General features: G+C 38.8%; 1 protein-coding gene across 4 annotated transcripts in view; it reads right to left on the bottom strand.

Annotated features, from left to right (window-relative positions):
* The window catches only part of LOC139462544 (hemicentin-1-like), a 109095-nt gene that overhangs the window by 20041 nt on the left and 67556 nt on the right, over window positions 1-21498 (bottom strand). For all 4 annotated transcript variants that reach the window (XM_071244354.1, XM_071244353.1, XM_071244350.1 and 1 more), the window contains exons 4-18: window positions 18995-19098; window positions 16816-16996; window positions 15463-15622; window positions 13902-14113; window positions 13013-13116; window positions 10600-10768; window positions 9349-9738; window positions 8546-8649; window positions 6890-7067; window positions 5386-5811; window positions 4267-4373; window positions 3035-3212; window positions 2107-2487; window positions 1466-1569; window positions 481-661 (exon numbers count right to left, since the gene is read on the bottom strand). In XM_071244354.1, coding sequence (XP_071100455.1) covers window positions 481-661; window positions 1466-1569; window positions 2107-2487; window positions 3035-3212; window positions 4267-4373; window positions 5386-5811; window positions 6890-7067; window positions 8546-8649; window positions 9349-9738; window positions 10600-10768; window positions 13013-13116; window positions 13902-14113; window positions 15463-15622; window positions 16816-16996; window positions 18995-19098 — 2979 coding nt within the window. The remainder of the gene's footprint in view (window positions 1-480; window positions 662-1465; window positions 1570-2106; window positions 2488-3034; window positions 3213-4266; window positions 4374-5385; window positions 5812-6889; window positions 7068-8545; window positions 8650-9348; window positions 9739-10599; window positions 10769-13012; window positions 13117-13901; window positions 14114-15462; window positions 15623-16815; window positions 16997-18994; window positions 19099-21498) is intronic.

Here is a 21498-nt window from a genome sequence, read left to right as displayed (position 1 = left end):
TGAGTAGAATACACTGACAGCACATGATCATGCAACAGAACATCTGTGCCTTGTTTCTGATTGGTTAATGGTCAAGTCGATACTGATGTTATGCCCAGGGTGTTTACTGGAACATTGGAGAGGAGATCATCTTTGGACAATGAAGATTGTGCTTAGGAGAATTTATTAAAGGAACACAGAACCAAATCTTATAAAACTTGGGAATATAAACATTCAACGAGATCATAATGTGCCACAACACTCAAAAGAAATACACAAAATAATCTTAAGTTCAAAATTGTCTGTGGCTTACAAAATGTTGGAAAAACTTAATATAGCATTTAAACATTATCAAAGTCTACTAAGAAACGTTAACTTAAAGGTATCCAAATAATTAATGTATTTGAAAGAAGGTTTCATGAAAAAATGCCAAGGAATTTGTTAAAATAGCTTCAAAACAGAAAACACATTCAGAGTGAAGGACACACGACAGAGTCTTACCAACAACGGTCAATGTCGCTTCGCCACTTCTTCGCGTCCCGGCAATATTTGAGGCCTCACATGAATATGATCCGGCATCCTTTTCCCCTACTTGCAAAATGACAATTGATTGTTCACGGGAGTACAGGAGGTTGTCATTGGCATTGAAATCCAACAGCTTTCCATTAAAAAACCATGATATCTGCAAATGATAAAATGAAATGATGAAATGTGTGATGGTTGAATGCGGGGGATGGAGTCATCCTTGACACACAAATACAGGCATCAAAGTTTCATTTGTTCCTAAGAAGCCATTGGCTCCTAATAATTGTTTTCAGGGAGCCAATGTGAAATTCAAGAAGCCAGGTGAAAAATTAAGGAATGGTCAGTGATATATAATACTGTTAAAGCAAATCTAATCTGACAAACAGCAGCGATACCGATTCATATGTTTGGTGTATCAAGATTTATTCTTCATAATTATGTTGTTGTATATACTTGACAAGATTATTGATAAATTTTTACCTCTTTTGACTTTTAGATTTTTTACAATGAAATTTTAGTTCAGTTGATCAATATTTATTAATGTATCACATTTCTGTCTCTAATATTAATTAAGGAGTTAGTAATATCAGGTCACAGGCCTGATGTTTCCAAGTAGCCAAGTTTGAGCAGTCGTCAAGTGGAAATTTCAATCGCCAACTTATGGCCTGGCTATACAAGTTAGTATATCATTCAGTTATTCATATTCTAAGGTTTCCATATTTCTGAGATATTTTTTTTAAGTTGGTCAATAATTGTTGTGTTCATCATAGAAAACATATCATCAATAAGATGAAAATGAAACAAGATTTAATATTCTCTCTTTTTCATTTGTAATTTTTGGGTAATGTATCCAAGCAGAATTTTATTTCCCCCACTTTTCTATAGGGTTGGAGGATATAATATTTAAGTAATAAAACATATGAATAACATTAAAAGGAAGGGTACATAGAACTGCACCTACCACTGGTCGGGGAAAGCCATCGGGTGACACACATTGCAAGGTGACCATTGTATCCATTTTTACTGTCTTGCTTGAGGGCTCTAACACAAAGTCGTCCTGGAGGTCTGCAACAGGTTGATTATATAATGTAACAAGTAGTTACAGTAGTGTGTGTGAGTATATATATGTGTGTGTGTGAGAGTGTGTGTGTGGTGTGTGTGAGAGAGTGTGTGTGTGAGAGAGAGAGAGTGTGTGTGTGTGGTGTGGTGTGTGTATGTGTGTGTGTGAGAGAGAAAGTGTGTGTGTGGTGTGAGTGTGTGAGAGAGAGAGAGTGTGTGTGGTGTGTGTGTGAGAGAGAGTGTGTGTGTGTGTGTGTGTGTTACATATAGCTGGAGGAGAGACGTACGTGTGTGCATGCATGTAATAAGACAGCCACTGGAACTGAATATTATAATGTCTATTTCAATTCAGTGCTGTCATTTACAATCGGTATAATTGCCATACAAATATAAATATAATTCAAACAACTGTCGATAACCACAATAATCCACCAACAATAAAGCCATGTTGTTGTTTTTTGTTTTTTGGATGATCAACTTCTTTATTGTTATTTTTTATATTAGGTGTAGATTACAAACTAGATTACAAAGATTTAAACTTACATGCAATTTCCACACGTCCACGGCGACTGTTTACAGACTGCTCTGGTTCGTTATCACTTAGTTTGTACCAAGCCAAGCATTCACAAGCATATTCCTCCGATATGTCAATGATACTGTCTGCCATAACGTCCATTGATGCTACTAAAACCATTTCCCCATCATCTGATTTCTCATTTCTGTATGTTATACGTTCTTCTGCTACTTCTTCGTTATTGCACAAGAAGGTTATCTTCCCAGTTTGCATAGCTGCACAGGTAAGTGTTGCCTTTTCATCCACAACGAAGATGGTCTCATTCAGCTCCTGTGTAAAGGTTGGAACTTCCGATGATATGAACACTCCAACATCAGTACCATCAGTTGGCTCTGGCGTAGGTTCATCTCCTGCATTGTGGGAAAATTGTTCGAATTAGAATCAAGGCCACCTTATATTTAATCATTTGGACTGTTGATTGTTGAAACAATAGTATAAATCTAATTGAATTGTTTTGAAAGTAAAACAAATAAGAAGGAAATGAAAAAAAATGTATTTTGTAACTAAAAGTCAAAGGGCTACACCCCTTCTTAGTTAGAATTTTCTTCATGAAATAAAAAGTAGCTATCAGACTGGATGGAAAAAAAATAGACTATTCTAAAAAAGTTGATACTGTTTTATGTTTGTGTAATTGTGTGTTGGTTGATCTGTAACCCAAGCATTAAATATAATTACCTATCATCTAAACGAAAAACCTGTGCATTGCTTCTAGATTTGATATCAGACCCAAATTTTGTGCTATTGGTTTATCAAATGTTGAAGTACAACTTCTGTCTAGGTGAGCTAAAATGAAGATCAATACCAATGGGGTAGATCCATTAAGACATACATTTTGTACTTGATGATTAAACACAGCACAGAATTAATGACAGGAAGATTTTACATGAAAAATCATACCCATGACTCGAATGACCCCAGACTTTGAATATCTTTTTCCGTAAACATTTTCAGCAACACAAGTATAGTTGCCGTCATTTGTCATTTGAGCTTCATTGATGATCAAACTTCCTTCACTGGACACTATGATGTTTTCATCCTCAGCATCAACAGCATCACCATCGAAGAGCCAGCTTACCTACACACACAACAACAACCTGTACTACAACTGGTTATATCAACAAAAACTGGCTTCAACAGGAGATATCGCTAAGGTGAAATAAAAAAACATGACCCATCTGGAGAAAGGGGAAGTTATGGGTGCAAGGATATGGTTATGCTGTGACGTCATATAATTAAAACAAACCATTTCAAGCCATTTCAGCACACATATCTACTTTCAATTAATCAGGCATTACATAAAAAAATGCAATTATTACACAATCAGTTATTTAGAAGTCTGAAAATGGTACTTTGTGGAAAATGAGTCCAAATGTTTGATGCCATGTATCTCTCTAATAAAAATGAACTGATGCTCGTGAATTGTATTTTTGTGTTCATAAGATACTGTAGTTTTAAAATATAATAAAGAGTCGAAATGTGATATTTCACCCATAAGGTCCCTTATCTCATGGTTGGTCACAAATATCTTTCAAGGGATATGAGACAAAGAAATTGCATCACATAAGTTACCATGATGTCACACTCAAATGACATCACAAATCTCTCTGCCACTGTCGCTGTACTATGTACACTCAAGACACTGCTTAAAGTGAGTGAAAGAGTTTGGCTTAACGCCTCTTTTAACAGTATTCCAGTTATATCACGGCATGTCAGCTTAATGAGGGAGGCAAGCCCAGAATGATGCAGGTCTCAGACATTTATCACTTCGGTGAAACCCACGAGCACATATAGTGCTGACAAACCTAGAAACACAATTGATGCGATCCTGGATGCGAACCCACACCATGGGCCAATTGTGGCGCCTCAGATCACTTGGAAACCAGAACATCTGATTATAAAATAATTTTTTTTATTTTGCTGATAAATACAATCTCACCCTTGTGTTAATTCATTAACAAAGTCAGTGAATCTAACCACCCGCTCCAGTTATTCGCCTTTTATGACAAGCATTGGTTGCTGAAGACCAATTCTAACTTTGATTTTCACAGGGACCATAATAAGAGGATTGTACAGCTGAAGACAGAGAATGACTGTCTCAGCTTGCAGGGACTAAATGCTGGGACACTCACTGTTGGGGTGGGGTTGCCCACGGGGGGCATGCAGGCAAGCTCAACGGTGGAACCAGCATCTACTTTCTGTGACTTCGGGGGATCTTTCTGGAAACGCTTCTTCAGGTCTGGAAACAGGAACAAACCAGAGCTACTACCACAGCTGGACATGCATGACAAGTTGAAAATATCTAAATCCTTTAAATTAATAACAAAGTGATTTTAGAGTTAAGATGATCACACTTTTCATACTCTAACTTGAATTATGACAGTATTAACACTGAGATAATTTTGTTGACCCCAGCCCTGGCATTGTAGCACTAAGATCAGAGGGCCCAGGAGCAAACGTCAAATGTACTTTATTTCTTTGCATTGACATAGATATTACGTTGGAAATCAGTCAAGACTTTCAATAAAATCTATGTTCATTATAGCCATGTTTTACTTTTTAAAACTTTAATAATAAGTGAATTAGTTCAGATTCACTTTTAAAACTTCAAAATTAAAACTTTATTAGCCCACTCAGAAAAAGAGGTAACATAATAAATAAAATTCATCAGCAGATGACATATCAGTTTGTTCCAGTGCAATTCAGAAATAAAGTTTGGCTACCTCTACCCCACTTTTGGTGCATTGTTATTAGATACCTTCAGTTCAGGGAAGAAAAAAATAACGCTGTTCAGTATTTCTTAATATAACTCAAATCATCAAAAGACACCATTTCACCACTAGACTGATCTGCATAGCAAGTTTCATCCAGAAATATGTAACACGTTTGGAGCTCTGCTCCACAATGAGCACTACCCTCGTTTTCAAGTCCAACTTGTTGTCATGAAAATAAATTTAAAAAATTGAAATCACAAATCATCAAAAGCACCACTTTTCCACTTGACCGATCTGTGGGAAGTTTCAATAAGAAATTTTCAATGATTTAGGGGGGGGGGGGGGGGGGGGGTTGTGTGTGCAAATATTTGTACAATTATCACTTGTCCCCAACTTGTATTTTCATGATTCAAATAAAAATGTTTTCTATAAAAAAATCCACAGGGGCGACTTGCTACGGCACTGCTATATCACAACGTTTTGATAATAAAACTAACGAAAACAGATATGCAATGTAGTGCACCTGAATGTACTTACAAGCAATCTCAACTCTTGTAGGCATATTTAGCATAGACCAGCCTTGCTTGACGGCGTCGGCGTACCAAGCACTACACTGGCATGTGTAGTTGTCTACTGCGTCCACTGTCTTGCGATCGATGTTGACTGTTCTCTCAAGAATCTTTTTCCTGGTTTCAGGATCAATAGCAGAGTAGGTTTCGTTAAACTTTTCTGGGAGTCTGGCTCCGTTGCATTCAAAGATGAGGTATTCGGCGCCAAGGGTGCGGCAGGTGATGCTGGCGGGGCGTTCGCGGACAATGTAGTAGACTGGTTCTGGTTTTCGGATAAAGATTGGGATCGGTGAGCTGAGATCTACTTCTGTGGTTGTCTCTTCCATCATTTCTTCGGTTGTTTCTGGTTGAGGTGTGATGGTTGTCTCTGGCTCCATGACATCAGTAGAATCTCCTGAATCAGCATAAAGAGAGTTTATTTTAACTGACCTAGGTAATCAAGTTTCATAATCTTGATCCCGATGGGAGGAGCAAGATGGAAGATAGTGGTAATATTCATAAAACCAGATTTTGAACAAAGCATTATTGCTAAACACACTTGCTTTTTCAGTTGAACAACTGACTTGCCTTTGCATGTGTTTGTGATGGGTGCTGCAGGTAGAGAAGGATACCTTTAGTGCCAACATCTATATCATGCCTATTTGATAGTGATTCATAAACACATGCTCATAATACACAATGCACTCTGCTTTTGACAGATTTCTGGGATGAGTTTTTTGCTATTTAAGAAAATTAATTGAATAATTGACAACTTAACCAGGAGATCTGCATAATCCATGCAGAGGGCTGGAGGTGTTGCTTGTGGGCTACAGTGCATGTTGGTGCGACAGCTTTATGAATACACGTAGAGCATGAACTCTTCATGAACAGAGACCCACTCCAACGCCATCCCTGGCACAGCGGCTATGGATTCCAGTGCATGAGGAACACCTACTGTCCCAGAATGGGGTACTGACACTGATTTGTCTCATTTGGTTTAAACATATTTTTATTCATTGAAATGATTTGGGATTGGTGAGCAAGCTTTACAGCTTATGTTAACACTGCTCCCAGACAACATATATTACATATTGAAATGAAGGATTTGTCTCATTTAAGCATGCATTCATCCCACTGGTTCTTGGCCTGATAGCATACATCAATACCAAGTTAAAATGTCAACAGTTAACATCAAAGTTGTCCGATCTTAGGGGTTTATGGTGTGGTGTGCCTTGTGTGAGAGGCAATGTACATATATATACACCATATACCCCGAGTGATCGGTTGACAATGAATGTTTCTCACCGACATTCATCCATAATTTTGTCTGCAGTTTAACCAAGTTAGCAAAACTTGTGGCAGACGCCGAAAACAAAATGAGTTACTTCCCCTTACCCAATGCATTTGGATAAACAAAAAGGTGTCACTGTTACAGTTGAAATACTGTTACATGTAACATTAAACCCAACTCACTCACTCACTCCACCACTCACCTATCACAGACAGTAGAGCTGCTGATGATGCAGTGGCTGAAGCAGTGTTTTCAGCAACACAGGTGTAGGCACCGATGTCCTCTTTCCGAACAGTGAAGATTGTCAGGCTGCCGTCGGCAACAAGCTCATAATTTTCATTGGACGTGTCCACCCTCTGGCCATCTTTTGTCCAGTACACCTGTCAAAAGAAAGCACTCTTTTGCTGACCAAAGGAAATAAATACTTTTTGATAGATCAAATAATAAATCCTATTAAAAAAATAATAAATTAAATGGGTACTATTTCCCTATTTTCCCAGCCTCTTAAATATATGCTCTCTGTGGTGACGCTGGTGAACAGGTTCTCAGTGTTCTATTGCTGGTCGTAAGAGGCAACTCATTTGTACAGGGTGGTCAGACCCTGTAGGCGGTTGCTTCATGAAAAAAGCAAAGTACATGTATAAGGCTTAAAAAGATAAAAGAATAGGTCTCAGGCAATGTTTTTTGAAAATATAGTGCAGGCGGGCAGAGTCTTTTTTTTTTTAGGTTGTACAAACTGGTATGTAACCACTAAACAGCTGTGTAATCAATAAAACAATTCTGTACAATCAACCTGGGAAAGGGCCTCCTACATAAATGTATTCCTTGATGAGTAAAATACTGGAATACAAGTTGGACTTGGAATATTTAAGAATTTTTTATATAGTTATTTTAAAAATTGAAATAAAAACGAAATGTACTTTATGATGATGTGGGCGGTGCCTGAGAACCAAGACTATTATTCTTTTTAGCCTAGCTGATCATTCATTATGGCTGCCTTGAACTAGAATTATACTACTCAAAAGAATATAAGGACCACCCGATTCTGAATAGTTAATCTGTCATAGCATGAATAGTATATGTATAGATGACTGTGGCATAAAGCAACAAACAAAGACAAGAAATAAATCACAATGGTCATTAGGGAGGAAAAAACAACATTTTGCTTTCAGAACATGGGCACATATACTGTTTATGACAAGGACTTTCACAAGTAACAATATGTCAGTGCTGCTCCTTGCCGCGTCATTGGTGAATACGGATAGTCTATTTTTGGTTATTGGAGGTATTGTTCCAGGTTGAACACTATATAGGGTGAACACTGCTTGAGGGAGCATGAACAGTGTTCTTCTAAGGCAACACTGTTTCAGAGTAAAAACTGCTTTAGGATGAATACTGCTATAGAACAAAACTGTTCTAGGGTAAACACTGTTCTAGGGAAAACACTGTTCTAGAGTGAAAACTGTTCTAGGGTGAAAACGGTTCTAGCGTAAACACTGTTCTAGGGTAAACACTGTTCTAGGGTGAATACTGTTCTAAGGTGAAAACTGTTCCAGGGTAAAAACTGTTCTGGGGTAAGCACTGTTCTAGGCTGGCTAACTACTGTTCTAGGGTGAAAACTGTTCTAGGGTAAACACTGCTCTAGGCTGGCTAACTACTGTTCTAGGGTGAAAACTGTTCTAGGGTAAACACTGTTCTAGGGTAAACACTGTTCTAGGGTGAAAACTGTTCTAGGATGAATACTGTTCGAGGATGAATACTGTTCTAGGGTGAAAACTGTTCTAGGGTAAACACTGTTCTTGGGTGAATACTGTTCTAGGGTAAACACTATTCTCAGTTAGAAGTAATGCCACCTCACCTGGGGGTCAGGCCCTCCTTGAGGGGGTACACAGTCAAACACGGCTGTGCGTCCCACCATCACTTCGACGTTCTGTGGCTCAACAAGGAAGGCTTTGTCTAAGACTGAAAGGAAAATCAGGTCATAAGTCAGCTTGAATAACAAGGCAGTCCCAAATATTCCAGCTCTCTCACAGCAGCCTGTCTATATTTGAGTATGGAACAAACAAACCAGTGGTCGACAGCATGAACAATGCTCACTGTAGACACACAATCAGTCATGTCCCTGTAACCATCTGATCCTCAATAGACGGCTTGTGTGACACATAAATCTCTATGGGCATTATAAGGTAAACCCCAGAGTGAGTGAGTTAGTGAGTATTGTTTTCAGTCACATTTTGCAATATTCCAGCAATATCATGACATTTTAGTTTTTTATTACTTGGTTTAAAAAATGTTCAAAGTAAATGATCTAAATCTCTTGTTATTAAATTTTCACTAAGTACTGCTTATAATAAATGACAAACACTATCCCGGAAGTAAGACTGTGAAAATGATACCGAAAGATAACTGATTGGTTTCTTTTATCAGAATAAAGATTGGTTATATGAATGATATTATTGGTATTAATCACCATTTCTTGTGAACAGAGGTGTTTAAATCTTGTGTGTATTTTTCCCATTTCACCTAAATGTAAAACACCTTTTTGTTGTGTCAAAACTCATTTTAATTTCTTTTAATTTTATCTTTCTTCTATTGTAAACCAACTTTGAAGAATATAAGTCATTTGAACTTTCTAATTAAGTGAAATACTGTATTACTTACATGCTTCTTTGATTACTGATCTTTGGCCTTCAGTGGTTGACCACGAACCACCCTTTGCCACCCATGCCACACACATACAAGAGAAGTCTGCAGAAGCTCCGCGGACTTCTTGCAGTCGGACCTGGACAGTGCCTGTGATGCTTTTTTCGCCATTGATCACATCCTCCTTAGTGGTGACTCGGTCTGCAGCTAGGCGGTTGCCGTTGCAGCGCACAGTGAGGAGATTGGCGCCGATGTAGGTGCAGGAGAGCTCTGCTGGGCGTCGCCTTGCTGCGTAGTACACTTCTTCCAGGTCCTGGTTGAAGTAGCCGGTACCAGATGGAGGGGTTGTCATCAGGGTCGTGGGGAAGTCGGTGGTTTCTTTACTGCTGTCAACCATCTCGGCATCCTCTGAAACACATACAGATCCTAGTGAAGTATATGACTTATTCACCTGAAACAGTCCGGCCCGTCATTGCCCATGAAGGAATGAGTGTGAGTGGGATGTCTTACTGATTGATAGATGCCTATATTCCAGGTAATGGCCGAAACAACAAATCATTCCCACAGAAGACTGATTTGAAACTGATGGAGATTCTTTGTCAATGCTTCTGTAAGCTTTAAGGGACAAATCATTTGATATTGTGTGTGTGGGGGTGGTGTGGGGGTGACAAGATAGACACAATTTTAATGGATAACAACTTCTTTAATACTGTAAAAAGTGACGTTTCGGTATAGATCCTTATACCGTTGTCAAGCAAGACTGAATGAGGGACATAGTGCAGAATATATATAGCAAGTGGAGGATTAACAGTAGAGGATATCTATACTGAAATGTCGCTTTTTACAGTATTAAAGAAGTTGTTATCCATAAAAATTGTGTCCATCTTGTCATCCACCAACTTCTAAGTAATGCCTATCAAACAAGGTGTGGGGGTGGTTAACCATACTATTCAGATGACCTTCAGGCACATACTAATGCATACACTGTACCTCTGTATCATGGTAATGATACATATTCATTGCTACTTGATACACACCAACTCTGTACAGCATTCTAACAAACACAAAATACAATCAATACATAGAATAGGTTTTCGACAATGTCCCAAAATAGTGCTGGCTATATACCCGTATTCAACTGTCTAAGAAACAAAGACAGGTACTGAACAAAAGTTCCTGTCAGCACAGGCATTCAAATATGTTCTGCATAAATACTACACTCAATCTACACTCAGCCAGGTGAGCTGAACATTTGATAGGGAATGTTACCTGACAATTTCAAGGTAGCGGTTGTTCTCCGGGTGCCGGCAACATTTTGTGCTACACAGCTTATCTGCCCCTCGTATCGGGAGGACACTTGTTTAATCATAAGAGAATTGTCAGTAATCTCTACAGAAGCGCTGGCACCAAGCTGTTGGTTGTTTAGTGTCCAGATAATCTGAAATGAACAGGTATATACAAATTAATGATCATTATCAGGGCTCCGTGCCGAAATTCTTGAAACCCTATTGTCATCGGCCGATTTATTTTTTATCATTATTCCGCCGATTTTGGTTATAAGGGCTCCGAGCCGAAAGGCTTGAAGCCCTATTGTAATCGGCCGATTTATTTATTATTATTATTCCGCTGCCGATTGGCTCGATTTACTTGAAAATTTGTATGTGCATGTAGACGGTTGAGTTCTAGATACGAAAAAAAAAATCCCAACGCAATAGGCCCAAAGACCAAGGGCAGATAACTTTTACAGAGCTGAGCAATATTAGGAATAAAACTTGGTATGGTTTCCTGAAGCAACCATAAAATAATCTGAAGTGAACACAATGAGTGCGACTTGATCATGTGTTCATCAAAAGCCATGAAGGCATACCAAGGGTTACGTAACAGGGCTGGGATGGGTAACTCGGGTACCCGGGTCGGGTGGGTACTGAGTAGGACCTGGGTACCCAGAGGACTACCCGGACCCGTGGTTAGTCATGTGATATATAGTTTAATGACAAAAACTATCTAGAACTATATGGTTACACTACAAGTCAATAATGTTCTCATTTCTTTCTGACTATGCACCCATTCCTTCTGACTTTTCATATGGTTGAATAAAGATATAACTTAAGTCAACTTCAGTGTATGCATGACCAGATGTGTTATTAGGAAAGGGAATTAATTAAAATATTTGGGTATTTGAACGTCATAATGGGCGTTAAAATTAATGCCAGATCTTAGAGACTGACACTGACAATCAACATCTGACAAGGGAGCCCCTAACCACATATCCATATACAATATATATAAGGCTAAACCCAATCTCATTAAAATCAGATCTTAGTTCTCGCTACCGCTAAACAAAGATCTGAGGACATCCCATAAGGGGTCACGTCAGAACAACCTTTCGTCCGACCAATCCGAGCGTCGCTTACCAGATCATGAAAGTGACAGTCGGAATGTGATTTCTTATCATGCAACCTCGAAAACTTTAACACAGGGTATTCCGAATGATAGTTACGGGCTTAACGACTGAATCCATCTATTAGCCATTCCAGAATGTTCTTTTGTTCAGGTTTCAATTTTGTTATCGAGAATTTGTCAAAATATGTTTCGAAGCGTAGTCGCCAAATTGAAATTAGTGCCGTAAAGCACGAGAAAGCTGCCTTCTGATTGGTTAATGTTGACTTCTTTTCAGTCATTCCATTGGTCGGTCAAAGTTCGCGCAAGGTCGGTCTGAAGTGACCCGTAATGGGATGTCCTCAGATCTTTGTTTAGCGGTAGCGAGAACTGAGATTTGATTTTAGTGAGATTTGGCTAAACCAGAAATAATTTATCATCTTTTATACTGAATCCTTAATTGCCTGAGTTGTACTATGTTATCCACAACTTATAAATGTTGTATGGTAGATATTTCCAAGCAACTCAATGCCAACATAAATATTTCATAACCAATCATCCACATCTGCCAGGAAAAGTTACTTACACAAGTTTATACAGTATATCGGTTACAGTATATCGCTGTGTATAAGGCGAGTTTTTCATACCTAAAATGAGTCGAAGATCTCACATTTTTTTCAGTTGTTTCACTTTCAGATGTCAACCTGTGTCCAATAGCCAGCCCAGCATTTGACAATAAAACTTCGAATTTCGTCCTAAAAAACTGTTCCAATAACTATTTCCATACATAAACATGATTTGTATCTGTTTTCCTTGGATAAAGTTTCATAATTTCTGCAAATAAAGTTGAAATGACCCTCGCCTCGATGCAGATTGTCAAACCAGCTGACACGGTAAAACAATCAACATCCGTGAGTAGAGAGCCGGCAGTACCAGTAAGCATTTGCATATTGCACATTTGACCTAACATGTGATAACCGGTGAAGCTGAAATCAATTCCCGCATTAAGTTTATTAATTAATTGATTAATACCAGCTAATCAGAGTTAATGACAAAGTGCAGCTTAATTCTGCCAATTCTTAAACAAACCATATCCCAATGATGTGTAAACAACCAAATCTGGACCAGACAAACCAGTGATAAAAAGCATGAACAAAAACAAGCAAGCTACCAAACAGAGTCTGACTACCCGATCTATCCTAGCTGACTCATACAAGAGGAACAGGCTACTGGGACCAATTCTTCCCAGGAATACCAATGAGGACCAACCTCACGCTCTGCATGTTTGTGACAGAGTACTGACCCTTGGTGCTGGGACTCCTCTGGGCGCCTGACAGCGGAATGTAACAGTTGAACCTGGCGCCACCGTCATGTCCTGGAGCTCGGAGCCAAATCGTTCATCAAGTTCTGAAATTGATTACCGAAACTTCTATACTGTTCACAAGTAATACCTGCATAATAAATACCATAGTAAGCTACAAAATGTACATTTTCACAGGAGCTATACCACACCCATCAACCAATAAATGCTTCGGCGGATGCAACTTATCCTCTATCATTTTGGGGCAGACAAGACCGAATCTAGTTGATGGTGGGTTGTTAGAACAGTTCATTAAAAGAGTTTTAGGCATTAAATTTAGGACACACTGAAGCAGTATTACACATATGATAGTCAAGCATACACCAGAATTCTGATCATGTCCGACCAAATAACCTGAAGATATATACAATCAAGTTTTTACTTCAAGTGCAATTTTCAGCCCTTTTGCTCTTTAAATACTATTGCATTATTTACTACTGAAGCTAAGGATAAACAGATATAAAATAGTTTCATATAAATGCTTCATAAACAGATAATCCCATCAACATCACTCAAAATAAGTTTAGAACAGATGTTTTCTCTACTTATATCAAGGCACTGGTATAAAATTTGAGAACAAATTGGCCACAAAAACTACATCATTGTACAACATAGCTATACTGTCCACAAAACCTACATCATTGATCATATATACAGCACAATTCTTTTTATAAAAAGGAAAATTTGTTTTAAGAAATCAATAGCAGGATATATACTCAAATGGCCATGGGTGGACTTGAAAGCACCTCAGTGATTTAGGACTGGCAGGAGATGACAAATGCAAAACAATGCAGATGGCCCTATAACAACATCACTTATATCCGTCCATTACCTCCCAACATTACATTTCCAGGAGTTGTTTCTTTGCCGGACCAGCCAGCATCGGTCATGAACCAGGCATAACACAGGCAGGTGTAGTCTCTTCCCTTGGTGACAGCATCTGCTGGGACCTTGTAGATGGACGTGATGAGCCTCTCAGGGCCTCCCCGAGGGTTGGTCACATCCTTTTCTATCAGCTTCTCATCAATCCGGGCACCATTACACCTGTCAAAGGATGTCGAATATGTCAAAAATACAAATTATTATTTAGGAACAGATTCGATATTGTAATGTTCAGTGAATGTGTCAATCCCAAACCGGCATGTTTTCCAAGTTTGTTGTCTGACCCTGGGACGTTCCACATGGTGATCTTAGTTCTACGTAAGTCTATAATCTTGGACGTGATGTTAAACCTCATTTCATCTCACCAATGTTAAAGTCCGCCAGTTACTATCGTCTTAGCACTCAGATCACTTTGTGGAAGGAGGCCCTGGTCATTTTGGGCATAATCCTGTGAATCTTACCAATTTCTAGTAAATTTTTGGTATGAACTTGACATTTTCAGTAGTATAATCCTGTTAATATTGGGAATGGTTCTATCGAATGGGCAGCATGATCATGCCAAATTTGTTGACTCAACACAATCCTGTCATAGTATTATCAAGAGGGTATTGTGGTCCTTTGATGAAACATAGGACATCCACACAATATATTGTGGAATGAACACAAACAAAGTCATATTACAGGAGCTATCTGTGTGATTACCGTATTTGACGTAATAAGTGCCCAAGGCTCTCTCAAAATAGGAAATATGGGGATCTTATTAGAATATATTTTTGGTGAGAGAAAAAAAGTTGGAAGATTTCGTGGTTTATGCTGACAGCCTGAAATGATACAAAAGAAGAATCTGTGCGTATTATACACAATAGATATAGTTTCCAGAATTTAATTGCCCAGAATTAAGGGTGCATATAACACACGTGTGCATATTGTACACAAATAAATAAGTCTTGTGTACATTGATCAATCGGAAAGGGTGCTAATTGGGATTGTTCACTAGCCAATATATAAGCAAATATCGCCCTGGGCGGTTATTACGTGGAATACGGTACTTGTTATCAATACACTGATTGTGTGACACGCTCAAGGTGAACATGTGGATCTGACAGGATCATGATTGACGCTAGGCATTATCCAACACCTCTCATGCACATTGGCAAAGTTTTATGTAATCTTTGCTGAATACCAACAAACATTATGAAAAATGTTAACATTGTCCTTTTATTCGATTTGTGTAGTCGTATCTGGTTATATTTTTCTATTTCATGAAAGATGGAAGGTCAAACATAATAACTTTTAAACTGGACTGGCAAATAAATTTATAAAAAACAACAATCTTTATTTATTTTTTTCATGGCTTTGTATAGTCAAATTAATAATATGAAAAATTGATAAAGCATTGCTTGAGCAATTAAAGTAATATTATGGTATCTTGTCTTTTAAAATAAGCCAAGTTTTTTTGCAATCCTTGTGTTTTCAACATTGATATTCACTGCATAATCAACTTAGTTCACCTGAACTCCAGAAGCTCTGCTCCTTTGACAGAACAAGTAACGGCTGCTGGTGTGTCCTTCGTTGTGTAGTACTCAGCTTCTGGGACCTGGAGGAAGGAAGCTATCTCTTCATCTGCCTCATCAGCCATCAGCAGATTTGTCTCCCCTGCCACAATGTAGTCTGAAAGGAAGGTACAGTTCCAGTGCTGAATCTGGTATGCTGACAATGAAGCTTTGCAGATTCCTCTTGCCTACATCTTCCAAAGACAAGAGAATTAACTGACTTTAAAAGTCCGATTTCCACTCTTGCCAAGAGTGGTCGGGTAGCCTAGTGGTTGAAATGTTCGCTCGTCACGCCGAAGACCCGGGTTCGATTCCCGACATGGGTACAATGTGTAAAGCCCATTTCTGGTGTCCCCCGCCGTGATATTGCTGGAATATTGCTAAAAGCGGCGTAAAACCATACTCACTCACTCTTGCCAAACTAGGCTGTAATTCCTGGGCTCGATTGTAGCGCCACCAGTGGCTGTTACGAGCTATGTCCCTTCTATGCCTTTCCTATGGACCAATCAGATTCCACCTCTCGTATCACTTGTCTCGCAATTGTTTCAAACAAAATGGCGGCACCCAGACAAGACGATCTGATTAACAATCAAGATCTATTTTGTGATAAAACATGTTTGACATCGCGAAGTGCATCAAATCACGTGAGCATCTTGATTAAAAACTTGAAAAGATTTGGAAAATATCTGTTGACAACGAGTTGGCGATGCACATGTTTTGCAAATCCTGCAATCGACAGAACTCTGCATGACAGTTTACGAACCGGATTTCGATTTTAGTTCGCGATGTTGATTGGACTATGCACAGACTCGTTGTCCAGCCAAAATGTAAATCCATAATGCCAGCCTAGTTTGGCAAGGGTGGAAACTGGACTTTTATAGTCAGTTAACTCTCTTGCCTCGGGAAGATGTCTTGCCTATATCATTCTATGAGACAGTTGTCTCTTCCCTGACATCTTGAACTCTGTTGAATAGCCTATACATATGACCTTTAACGTTAGCCAATTCTGTAGGGAAGTTAAATTCATAACCAATATGCATATACTGAGCAAAAGAAGGTCCGGATCATAATGTTTTTGTGGATATCTTTGTTTGTTGAAGACTGAGCACACAATGTCATAAAAATATCCCCTAAATATTCAGGATAACCTTTTTTTGTTGAGGATACATCAACAAAATAGCCCATAAGTAGTTGCCCTGCCATGGATTGTGTGGAATAATTCCAAATGTGACATTAAACCTAACTTACCCACTCACTTCAACAAAACTTCTATATATATGTCACTTGATCTGACCTTGAACTTTGACTTACCTTGAAGAGTAAGTGAAGCAACATTGCTTTCAACTTTGCCAGCCAGATTCTTAGCTACACAAGAATAATCGCCTTCGTCTGTCATCTGGAAGTTCTGTATGACTAGTGACCTTGACTCTGTGATGAGCAAGTTGTCATCCTTGTCAGGGTGAAGGCGATGGCCATTCTTTTTCCATATGATCTGAATGTAAGAAATGCAAGTTGCATCATAAACATCAACACAGAATGAGTCTTGAAACATTGTTATTTCTTCATAAAGAAAATAACAACATTTAGTCTTATGAAACAATTTGAATACGTTTCCATTCTTGTAATGCTATATTTTGGTTGGTTGTTTGTTGTTTAACGCCGCACTCAGCAATATTCCAGCTATATGACGGCAGTCCGTAAATAATCAAGTCTGGACCAAACAATCCAGTGATAAATATCATGAGCATCGATCCACACAATTGGGATCGATGACATGCATAAACCAAGCCAGTGAGTCTGACTACCCGATCCCGTTAGTAGCCTCTTACGACAAGCATAGTCGCCTTTAACAGCAAGCATGGGTTGCTGAAGACCTATTCTATTCACGGGTCTAATGCTGTATAGATGGATATAGCCTTAACATATATTGTAGTCAGATATAATACAATACTCGGCCATGATGGTGTCACTCATGACCATCACTTATTAATTGACAAGGTTTTTTTGTTACTTGGCAAATTAACACACCTACGAAGGTTGATTAATAAGTTCTGAGCCCACATGGATTTGACTGAAAGATTTGATATAATTTTGCCAATGATGTTGGAGAGATTTTATCACAGCTTCATTCTACTGGCTGTCCAACAATGTCGACAATTGCTATTAAGTCAATGTTTGAATCAAAATGATTTATGGCTGGAGCTTTCTTCATGTTTAGGAACAGACGGAACTCTGGCGGAGCTCTGGCGGAGCTCTGATGGAGCTCTGGCGGAGCTAGATCAGTAAAATAAGGTGGTGATGAAGGAGTTCAAAGACACAATCGAGGATTGTAGACATGGCAGTGATAATTTGTGCATTGGCACATCGTCCTGATAGAAGAGCACACATTTTCTCAGCTTCTACGTCTCTTAGTCTTAATGTCATCCTGTAATTGCCTAAAAAGTGCAGCATGCTATGTCTTTGCCTTCTTTTGTGGTGGTAATGTCAAATGCTTCCATTGTTTTAATTGTTGATTGGCTTGGAATTGGTGAACATCCAGAGTCACAAATAGTTGCAAGAACCTTTGTGGATCAGCTCCATACAGAGCTAGATTATCATTCGACATGTTGTTTCCGGTGTGTTTTTGATCAAATTTCAGAAGCTTTGGAACTTTGAATACTTTCTTCATTGGCAAAGTTTCTATGATAATTGAATGTACACCTGGGAAATGATTACTGAACTAGCAATATAATGCTCAGTCATCCGTTGGTCATAACCACAACATCATGGATTCTCTGGATTATTTCTGGTGTTGCTGGCGTCTTCATGACTCTCCCTGCCTTCCTAAAACCCTGCTGCCCACCTCTTAATGGTGGCATAGGACGAGGCATCTTTCCCTAGTTTTGTTCTGATATCGTCATGGATGGCTTTTGGTGTTATGTCCTTTTCTCCAAGTACATGCTCACTGTGTGATCCACAACTTTGTCCATTTTCCAAAGGTCACAGACCCCGGCATATTTTACTGACTTGTACCAGCAAAACAATTTGCTCAGTTGACTCAAGTGTTTGTGGATATACCTCTATGACAGCATGTAATGTCCACAACACAAAATATTTCTCTTTTATTCAATTCATTCTATGTAGACTCAGAACTTATCAAAACGTATGATAACCTACCTTTCAAGGTATACAAGTTGTTTGGTGAATAACGATAACTTATAAAGGTTAATTGTTACATGGTGAATTAACTCACCTTACAATGTAGTCACATTACATTACAAGAAGGTATACATATTACATGGTGAATAAACTCACCCAAGAAGGCATACACATTGCATGAGGAAAAAACTCACCTAAGAAGGTTATATACACATGACATGGTGAATAAACTCACCTAAGAAGGGTATACACATTACATGGTGTATAAACTCACATAAGAAGGGTATACACATTACATGGTGAATAAACTCACCTAAGAAGGGTATACACATTACATGGTGAATAAACTGACCTTTGGTTCTGGGTGACCTTCAGGGGGAATGCAGATCAACTCAACAGAAGAATCCTCTTCCACAGACTGACTTAGGGGTTCTTCAACAAAATATTTTCCTAAATCTGAAAAGTAATGTCATTTAAAATAAATCATCACATAATAAATAATAATGAAATCATGAAAACAAACCTGGCCACAAAATCATTGTGAAACCACAAGTAATATCTGTTACCCCAAGTGATGATGTTGGAAGCACCTCAACAGGTACAGCATGGGATACAGAGGGAAGTGAGTGAGTGAGTGAGTGAGTGAGTGGGTGGGTGGGTGGGTGAGTGAGTGAGTGAGTGAGTGAGTGAGTGAGTGAGTGAGTGAGTGAGGTTTAACATGCTGCTTTTACCAATTTTCCAACAATATCACGGTGGGGTACACCAGAAATGGGCTTCACACGTTGTACCCAGGTGTAATCAGTGTGATGAGCAAACACAGTAACCACTAGCCTACCCCACCTCCCGCTTATCCTTGCATAGGCCATGATGCAACCACTTTGAGTTTGTTTAACATAGTTTTGAATAGTATTTCAATTACAGCTTTGAGTGTTAGCTTAATGGGATGAAGCCAGAAGTGATGCAGGTCAAAAACATAAGTAAGAAGCTGACATACCTAGAAACACAATCACAGGGATTCAAACCCATGGTCACTGGATTCTTGTAAACTTAGGGACAAAACTCAGCAAATTGTGGCACAATAGAGGACTACAAATGGTGAAAAGTCAAAATATAAATTTGATCATAACACGACTTGAGTAGCTTCTCCCAAAATGAGAAAAGAAGTTTTCCATTTTATTAGAGTTAGACAAAAAAAATGAAAAAAAGCCTTTTAAAACAAACATGCCCGGATAAAAGTGCTTGACCTGACTGATGACCATTAACCCTGTTTCCCAAGCCTTTCACTCGTCCATGACAATATTAAGACATTAGTGCTGTTATATACAAAGGCATGGTTGAAGGAGATGGTTCCTTTGACCCAGAAAATTGGTTCACCAGGTCGGGCAACCAAAACCTAAGCTCCCGTAAACGCCTTACCATAAACTGACTACCTGTGCAAGTGATATGACAGAACTCCTTTGAAATCTGACCATTGGCATTATGAGTTTCCACCCCATCAAATAATAACACTGGCGCCTAAGTGTTGCTAAACTGGTACTTAGTGTGCCGTGCGCTGGATGTCGGTTGATGGTAAGACTTATACGAGCTGCTCGTCCGTCAATATTTGTTTTGCTTGCAGATAATGTTAAAACGTTGTACAGAGTGTTGACTGCATCGCAGTGTTAGGGCGACATCAATTGTGTCCGCTTATTTCTCTTGAATATTGATTATATGAACACGATTATATGGCCAGACTTACGAAGATTTTTGTATCTTGAGCTGAATAGATTCAGACATGCATCAAACTCGGCTTTATGTCACCGGACAAATATCCGTTAAATTACGGCTGGAGCTGATAATTTGTATAGGACTAGACAGCGGATAACGTTCTATAGACAGAACCTAGTACATATTGCGTGGTGGAAACATAGAACACGAATTGTTGGAAATTGTTAAATTTGTAACCATTTGTTGAACTTATTTCACCCAGCTGTATATTAAGTATAACATAAGATACACATATTCAAAATATGTTTTTATATATGCTTATCATTGTTTACTAATATTTTTGTAAATTTGATTTTTCTACTTTGGCACCCATCAAAGTATTCATACTCTACATCCACCACCGTGTGTATCCACAATATTGTCCAGTTCATCTTGTCCACACTTGATTACATACAGGCCGCTGTGTTTGTTTGTTTGTTGCTTAACGCCGTAATATTCCGGCTATATGACGGCGGTCTCTAAATAATTGAGTCTGGACCAGACAATCGAGTGATTTACACAAATCTACGCATTTGGGATACGATGTCATGCATCAACCAAGTCAGCGAGCGTGTCTGGTCCAGACTCGATTATTTACAGACCGCCGTCATATAGCTGGAATATTGCTGAGTGCGGCGTTAAACAACAAACAACAAACAACAAACAAAACCTATCCATCAAAACTTCAGGAGTAAAAATTATGTACTCGCTAACGTGTGTGGCCATTGTTCATCACGGAGCATAGCAATGTTTTGGAAATAGGAGTAAACATCAGTTTTGCAGATTCTATATGAGTTCAGTTTTTCTGATACCAGCAGTAGCTGCCAGATAGAACCCGTATAAACCATGACTAACTGTGGCATATGCCCGAGCCAGCAGGTATGAGGGAGTACTGTGAGATGGAGTCACACGTACACTGTGTTCCGACTACTCGCAATACCTAAGCGTGTTGATGCAGTGCCGACATTCAAGAACTGACGAGATCCTGATGCGAGGTGAAGACAGCTGGCAATGGAACCAGCTGTAGATTGTTCTGCCAACTGTATTGATAAAGGATTAAGAATTACACTAGTCTTAAATTCTTTTTTTTATAGTGGTGGAAATTCTTGA

This window comes from Haliotis cracherodii, unplaced genomic scaffold (genome assembly GCF_022045235.1).
Source record: "Haliotis cracherodii isolate W230 unplaced genomic scaffold, xgHalCrac1.p SCAF_15, whole genome shotgun sequence".
Classification (NCBI taxonomy): domain Eukaryota; kingdom Metazoa; phylum Mollusca; class Gastropoda; order Lepetellida; family Haliotidae; genus Haliotis; species Haliotis cracherodii.
This window is presented reverse-complemented; position numbering and strand designations above follow the sequence as displayed.